Below are 7896 nucleotides of genomic sequence, written 5' to 3' on the forward strand. Positions count from 1 at the left end.
GCTTGAAAATGAAACGCCATTTTTGAAACTAGTCGCTTGTAAGACTATTCAAGGATTGACGACTTAAGATACGTAAACCTATTTTATACTGTCTTAAATCAAACCTGGAGGCAATGCTGAATAAGATATTTTCAATTTCAGCTGAAAAGGGATTTGTTCAGAAGATACATCCAAACGTTTTGAGGTACAGCTTTTCAGTAATATAAAACTCACATTTATCTTGAAACTTAATGATCACTCCTCATGAAAGACTACGAACCACATTTTAAGGTTATATTATGTACCATATCAGAGTATATTTTAAAAGATTTCCACTGGGCGACAGTGGTGCCCGGATTTACCACCCTGGCCCGGGAAAATTGTTGCATAAAGTTAAAACCTCACATTTCTACGTATCTTTTAATAACATTTCCGATTGTATTTCCTTGTAAATACTCCATAATCTCACTTAACGTATTGTAGAACTTTGTAACAGGCCAAGGCTCCCTTCACAACCTCTTGGGCCAAAATCATAGCTCAATTTCAAAAGTGTACTACTACAAACATTAAACAATTTGTGAACAGAAACATGTTTAACATATCTACGCAAAACCTAAAACTACAAAATAAATTTCCACTTTTTCTTTTTGGTCAGGTAAAAATCATGGACATAATATATTATTGTTACAGATAATTAAAGATTTATGTATAACTTTGAGACAAAATATCTGTAACTAACTGTAACGATAATTATGACAGAATATGATTTTTACCTGTCATAAAATAAAAAGCTTAAATATTTAAACGTACATGTTTGCTCAATTTGCAATTTTCGCTCTAGAATTCTGTCCATAAATGAGAAAGAAAACAATTCCGATTTTATCCTAGTTAAGAAAAGTACTTAGTTTGAAGTAAATTAGATCCTGGTGCTGGAAACTACTAAGTGCTATTTTATGTAACATTTACATTTCAAAATACATTGAGCAGTAATTTTATCCTTTCACTTGTGAGACATTAAAATACTCTTAACTATTTACACAATGTTATTTTTTCAATACTTTTTAAAATTCCGATACGCCTAAATTTAAAATGTGAATAAAAATAAAAGCCTGCACCATCCATATCCACTGGGCGACAAAATATCAGCAGTAAACATGTTATTTTATGCCCTGCCATATCTATGGTGTTATAAATCAGAAGAGACATTGTTTTGTTTATTATATAATCAACGGTAGTAACCATATTACATATAGTACCTATACATATTGGCAAGTTATTATCAAGAAGGCCATGAGGAAGACGCGGAGAATAGGCGAAGAGGACCGGCTCGCTGTCTTGGAAATTCTACAAGTGAGTACGGATCGCCATTTTTACTATCACTTTTTCTAAGTCCAATTAGCCTAAAATTATCAAGTTAAATGCAATTACATTAACTGGCGACGAGGATGGGATTTTAACAAGCTCAAATGATTTCTTGGTACAAATCGTAAGAATAATTCTGCTGGGGTACTTCCTGTGGTCGAATGCGGAGTATTTCGATAGGCGAAGAGGAAACTGTCGATGCGATGTTGTAAAGCCCGAGGTTCTCCGGACTTCTCATCATGTAAAAGCTGACGGATAAAAGATTTTTTGGTAGTCTGTACCGCTCGTTCAGCAAGGCCGTTCGAAGCTGGGTGGTATGGTGGGGTGACCACATGAAGGATAGCATTGGCTTTCAAAAAATCATCAAACTCTTTTGAATTAAGTTGAGGGCCACCATCTGATACCAAAGTTGACGGAAGACCGTAGGCAGAAAAACAAGTCCTGAGTTTCTCGATTGTCTTGGCTGACGTGATTGACGTCATGTAGAAAACCTCCATCCATTTTGAAAAGCTATCAATAATAATCAAAAACTCCTTATTGTGGAATGAGGCAAAATCAATGTGTATGCGCTGCCAGCAATGCTTGGGCCACGACCACTGTTGTAACGGGGCCAACTGCAACGAATTCCGAGTGGACTGACAAATAAAACAATTTTTAACCATCTCCTCTAGGTCATTATCCATGTTGGGCCACCACACGTAACTGCGGGCCAGATTTTTCATTCGACTTTCCCCTGGATGTTCCTTATGCAAGAGTGCCAAAACTTCCTTCCGATGCGGCGCCGGTATCACAACTCTCCTTCCCCAGAGTAAGCAATCCTGCTCAACAGACAATTCGGTAGACCTTGAGAAATATGGCTTCAATTGGGGGTTGTTGTTATAGCTAGGCCACCCATTCAACGTATAGTCCAACACCTTAGACAAGACGGGGTCGTGGCGGGTGGCGAGACTAATCTCCTTGAAGGTTATAGGCATTTCATCAATGGAAGAAAAGAAAGCTACGACTTCATCTGGGTTGCAATCAACATTACAGGGCAGTCTTGACATTGCATCTGCATTACACATATCAGAACCTTTTCGGTAAACCAGCTCGTAATCATAAGCTGCTAGGGTCAGAGCCCATCTCTGAATCCGGGCGGCTGCTAAAGTAGGGATTGACTTGTTATGACCAAGCAAAAAGGTCAAAGGACGGTGATCCGTTGCTAAGATAAAACGTCTACCGTACAAGAAGGTATGAAATTTTTTTACAACAAATACTAAGGCGAGCGCTTCCTTCTCTATTTGTGAGTATCGAGCCTCATGTACTGATAGTGTTCTTGATCCAAAGGCTATGGGTTTTTCGGACCCGTCAGGAAGCCGATGTGAGATTACCCCCCCTACTCCATATGGACTAGCATCCGCCATGACAACTATGTCTAGTTTCGGATTGAAGGGTATGAGAACCTTGTTTGTCAAAAGGAGCTCTTTACTCTTTTGAAATGCTCTTTCACACTCTTCCGACCAGGACCACTTGACCCCCTTGTTTAACAAGTTGTATAAAGGGTGTAGCAGAGTAGACAAATTTGGGAGAAATTTCCCGTAGTAGTTTAATAAGCCTATGTATGACCGCAGTTGGGTTAGATCGGTTGGCCTAGGAGCCTTAACAATATCTGCTGTTAATTCCTCACTGGGGTATATTCCCCTTGCATCCAGACGATGTCCCAAAAATGTAAGACTGTCCCTAAAAAATTCACTTTTCCCTGCGTTAATTCGCACTCCGTACTGTTGCAATCGGGACAAAACCTCCTTAACCTTTTCGTACATATCTTCAAAAGACTGAGAAGTAATAAGGATATCATCCAGGTAACAGTGTACATTTTCAATCCCTGCTAGAATTTTATCCATAACTGACTGGAAAATTGCGCCAGCACTTGTTATCCCAAAAGGGAGTCTCTTATATCTGAATAAACCCTTAGGTGTATTAATTGTCAATAGCTCTTGAGAGCTTGGACTAACACAGATTTGATTATATGCTGAACTCAAATCAATTTTTGTGAAAACTTTTGCACCGGATATGTTTGAGAAAATATCCTCGGTTGTCGGTAGTGGATAATGATCGGTTCTCAACCAGGGGTTCAATGTAACCTTAAAATCACAACATATTCTTACTTCATTGTTAGGTTTCCCTACCACCACAATTGGTGTACTCCACTCAGTTCGCGTAACTGGATAGATTACTTCATTTTCCACAAGTTTTTTCGATTTCCTTCTCAACAGCCCCTCTTAAGGCAAACGGAATGTTACGAGCTTTACAAAATATTGGTTTAGCATTCTCTTTCAGAACCAATTCTACTTCTGTTCCCTTTATAGTCCCTACACCTACTTCAAAAACAGGCGCAAAAGTTTCCTTCAAACTCCTTACGGTAGAATCTATTGGAAAATTCTTACCGTTTACAACGCCCACCATGTCCTTGTCCTTCACTTGTCTTCCATCTAGGTTATTATCCTTGACCAGTTTTCCCCAGTCCAATTTGATCCTGTTAAGCCAGTTCCTGCCTAGTAACACTGGTTGGTTTGGAGTTTCGCTTCGGATGATCACCATCGGCAGATCTAACGTTGTGTCATTATTTGTGACTCTCGCCTGAAACTCGCCCAGAACACTTAAACGCTGTCCAGTATAAGTCTTAAGGTAAATGTTGCTTTTCGTTAACTTAGGCCTATCCTCCTTAAAGGTATTAACAAAAACATCTTCTGGCATTATGCTAACCACTGCTCCAGTGTCAATAAGCATTTTGATAGGTAAACTATTGATTAACATTTCTACGGTAAAAGAATTCTTAGGTGTTGAACCATGACTACTACCAGTGTAGGCTAGGCCTATACTATACAACTCATATTCCGGCGCAATAGCCGACTTAGTTCCCGCTAATTCATCTTCATCGCTCTCCGAACAGAGATTTATTTTGCCCTTTACCAAAGGTCTACTTGAAGGCTGCCTACACATTTTGGACAAATGCCCCTTCTTATTACAGTTATGACAGATAAAATCCTTGTAAAAACAATTCTTAAAATCATGGTTTTTCCCGCAGCAATAACACGATCTCTGGCGTTGACCTTTGTAGTTGTGATTGAACCCCCCTGATTGGTCTCTAGGCCTCTGAGCCTTTACAAAATTAATTTCAGAAATGGTGCGGTCTGATAAATCTAGGTGCAAACTCCTTACACTACGAGAAGCATCTTCTAAAACTAGGGCTAACTGTAATGCCTTGTCAAAGGTAAGAGTATCACCTTCGGATAATAGCCTACTCTGAATCTCGTTTGAACGAAGGCCACACAAAAACCTATCCCTGAGAGCATCATCCAAGAACTCCTTGAAGTCGCAGGTGGACGCAAGTTTTTTTAGCTGTACGGCAAACTCTGACACCGCCTCCCCCTCCTTCTGTGCACACTTATTAAAGACAAAACGTTCATAGGCCTTATTTTTCTTAGGCAAAAAGAATGAAGTTAAAGTCGTAACAATGACGTCAAATGTAACCTCACCGGGTTTCTTTGGCAATAAAAGATTTTTAAGCGTGCTATAAAGATCTGGTCCCATAAGGGAGATAAATAGGGGAACTTTAGCATTGTCCTCAATTGAGTTTACTTTAAAGAAAAATTGTAATCTTTCAATATAATTTTCAAAAGACTCCTGGTCTTTATTGAACTCTTGTATTTTCCCTAGTATTTGTTTCGAAGCCATTTTTCGTGATTATCATATGGTGTCTGAAGTAAGACAATAGGCCTAGGCCTAAAAAGGGGCAACCCTAGACGTGAGTCTGGAAGTTTTAAAAAGTTCATTACTCCATCACAAAACCAACTAGTTGGGAAAAAATAGACTTATATACAACCAAATACCTTTCTCCAAAATATAAAATACTTTTAGCTTCGGAATAATGCTTGAATTCCAGTAAAAATCAAAATTTTCCTTCTTTTTCGACCAGATTTTTCCTGCAAGGCGTCTTTGCCTGTTTGGACCAAACTCCTTTTGGTCGAACACAATTTAATTTTCTCTTGTAAATCGAATAAAAGACTTTCACACGCGCACAAAGTAAAATACTTTAATTTACACTCGTCGCCAGTTAATGTAATTGCATTTAACTTGATAATTTTAGGCTAATTGGACTTAGAAAAAGTGATAGTAAAAATGGCGATCCGTAATTAAAAAAGTCAAAAAAAATTAAAATTATCAAGTTAAATGCAATTACATTATATGGTATATAGTCAATGGTGCAACCACAGACAACGGAAGAAACCGTATTAAATATTATATATTACTAGCTGTTACCCACGGGCTCCACCCCGTTTACTACATAAGTATTAATAAAACTATTGATTGGTTAAGTTAAGCTGAAATAAACAAAGCAGAATACAGTAATGGTAATACAAACAAATAATAACAGCTGAGGTATTTTTAACATTAGGTAAATGGAAAGTTCCCTTTGGAAAGCAATTACGACCTTATAGGGCAATTTATGAAATAATGGATAATTTTGCGCAAGGTTTCTCGTCATGACGAACATTTTAAGTATATGGTTTATGGGGGTGTGACTTGTAGTTTTCTCAAAAGTTCATGGGTACTTTTGGCTTTATATATAGATATATATTACAATATTATATTGACTGTGGTGCTACTTATTTGATTGGATCAAAGTGTGATACTCATTCATATCTACCACACTGGAAACGCATTTCGATTATTTTTCACGGAAATAAATTTACACTCTTTGAAACGACTATGAACCAAACTATTACGGCAGTGTTTATTTGATTAGATAGGATTAAGGAGTGAATTCACACGAAAATGAATTGTAACTCTGATAAATTATGAATCAAATGATTTAGAAAGTATTTTCACTGCTAATTTTGTTGGTTTGTTAGTGTGGTGGGGTTAACTTAGGTTAAGTAAAGATAGATTAATATCTTCATTAAATTAATAGAGTAGTGTATTTTCAAGATTTTATGTTCAGTTATAAATGTAATATGTCCTCTATCTCACATTTACGAGTCAAAACGGCTGTTTCATGGTATTTTGATGACGACCAGAACTAAATGGCAGTCATGCTTCAGTTACTTTTGTGGATATTAAAACTCAACAAGACCTATAAAACAGGTTAATGAAGAGTTAATGCCACTTCTATGCAAGCAGTGTTAAATCCTCTCCCTGTAAAAATCTTGTTCACAGCAGCCAAGCAAACCCTTTTCATTAGCTTTTGGATTTTTGATCCATAACTTGCTTTGTACCAGGACTTTAGGGCATATTTAGTGTAGTGGGTAAAGCACGAACCTTCTGTCCTGGGGTTCGAGTTCAAATACCGGCAAACAATGGATTTGTTAATGCGATAAATCAGTGGTTCCACCCTAAGCTGTGGGCTTACATGTAAGTAAAATAAGATACGTAAACTGTGTTAAATACCTGCATGTATTTAAACAATTCTAGATTGATGAATAAGGGATCATAGATACGTACCGCAAGGGGCCATAAAATGTCAGAATTTGTCGGGAAGCTTGGGCCGTGTCAGATAGGTGTTAGGGGGGGATGCGAAATACTACCCTCCATAAAACAATATAGAGATGAAAATAAACATAGAGGAAGAAAAAAAATACATACTCTATACGGTTTATTTCTCATCAAAATCGCCTTTGTTTGGTCAATCTTAAATTTTTATGTACTTCTGAAATCTTTAATACAATTTTGGAAATTATGACTTGGGTAGAAAGGTACTGAAGCTAGTGGGAAAGCAAAAAGGTGACTAATGAGGACAAGGAGGGCAGTTCGAACAATTTTGCTCCCTATCCGTCTCCCCATCAACCTCCTCCGCTCGACGACAGTCTTCAGTCCGGGAGACGGTCAGAGGGTCCCCGGCTCAAAATGTCCTGATAATCCTTTACCTGAATCGGTGCTAGAAGGCCCCCGGATGATGCTAAGTAATTGTAATTTTAATTCGAGTAATTCTATTTGATAACAGGAAAGGCATGTGGGGAATATCAAACAGAATTTTGAAATGTTACAGCAAGTTTGGTTGGTTAGGTTAGTTTAGAACAGTTTGACAACGAAACTTGAGTATCCGTGACTGGAAAACTGACCCCCCGATCTCTGACGTCTATATGACGTAGGAACCTGCTTGGGGGGTAGTTGTCCGAGGGACAGTCTTCCGGCGACCCCAACCCTCCACTACGGATTTGGTCTATAAAACCACCCTCGACGGATGAATATACGTAGGCCTTCGATCCTGCAGCCATATTTAAACCCCTTGTATCTTTACTACTTCTAGAGGTTGCAACAACTTAGCTCTCCGTACCTCGCAGCATGCGATTATGACATCGGCTACATTATAATTGGCACGGACGATAAAGTCGTGCAAGTGCTGCACCCATGGTCGTTATGGGGTATGAGTGGGGCTCCGCTGCGCTGTACAGGCACCGAACACGAGTACAATATGGCGATGTCGCCTGCTATACGGTCACAATGTTACAAGTTATGTTGTACGCTATGTTTGTGAAAGCCGAAGTCCTTTATCACTACAGTTGATATTACGTC

At 38.5% G+C, this 7896-nt stretch overlaps 1 protein-coding gene across 1 annotated transcript; it reads right to left on the reverse strand.

The window, feature by feature from the left end:
- Nucleotides 1-234: 234 nt before the first annotated feature.
- LOC128998199 (uncharacterized protein K02A2.6-like) lies at nt 235-7598 on the reverse strand. Its single transcript, XM_054424219.1, has 5 exons — nt 7443-7598; nt 4543-4767; nt 3784-3987; nt 1490-3230; nt 235-251 (listed from the first exon to the last, which is right to left on the reverse strand). The coding sequence occupies exons 1-5, from the start codon at nt 7596-7598 to the stop codon at nt 235-237; spliced, it is 2343 nt and encodes a 780-aa protein (XP_054280194.1).
- Nucleotides 7599-7896: the final 298 nt, after the last annotated feature.

The sequence above is a fragment of the Macrosteles quadrilineatus genome, unplaced genomic scaffold, assembly GCF_028750875.1.
Source record: "Macrosteles quadrilineatus isolate MER2022 unplaced genomic scaffold, UCM_ALF_1.0 Scaffold_7__1_contigs__length_78375512, whole genome shotgun sequence".
Taxonomy (NCBI): domain Eukaryota; kingdom Metazoa; phylum Arthropoda; class Insecta; order Hemiptera; family Cicadellidae; genus Macrosteles; species Macrosteles quadrilineatus.

What these genes read in the sequence shown, in the direction of transcription:
- LOC128998199 (XM_054424219.1), bottom strand. Translation starts at nt 7,598, where the DNA reads ATGGCTGCAGGATCGAAGGCCTACGTATATTCATCCGTCGAGGGTGGT. An exon ending in TAGAAGATGCTTCTCGTAGT is followed by an intron (nt 3,988 to 4,542) that starts GTAAGGAGTTTG and finishes TATACTGGACAG; the next exon opens with CGTTTAAGTGTTCTGGGCGA. An exon ending in AAGTGAAGGACAAGGACATG is followed by an intron (nt 3,231 to 3,783) that starts GTGGGCGTTGTA and finishes GCAATTTTCCAG; the next exon opens with TCAGTTATGGATAAAATTCT.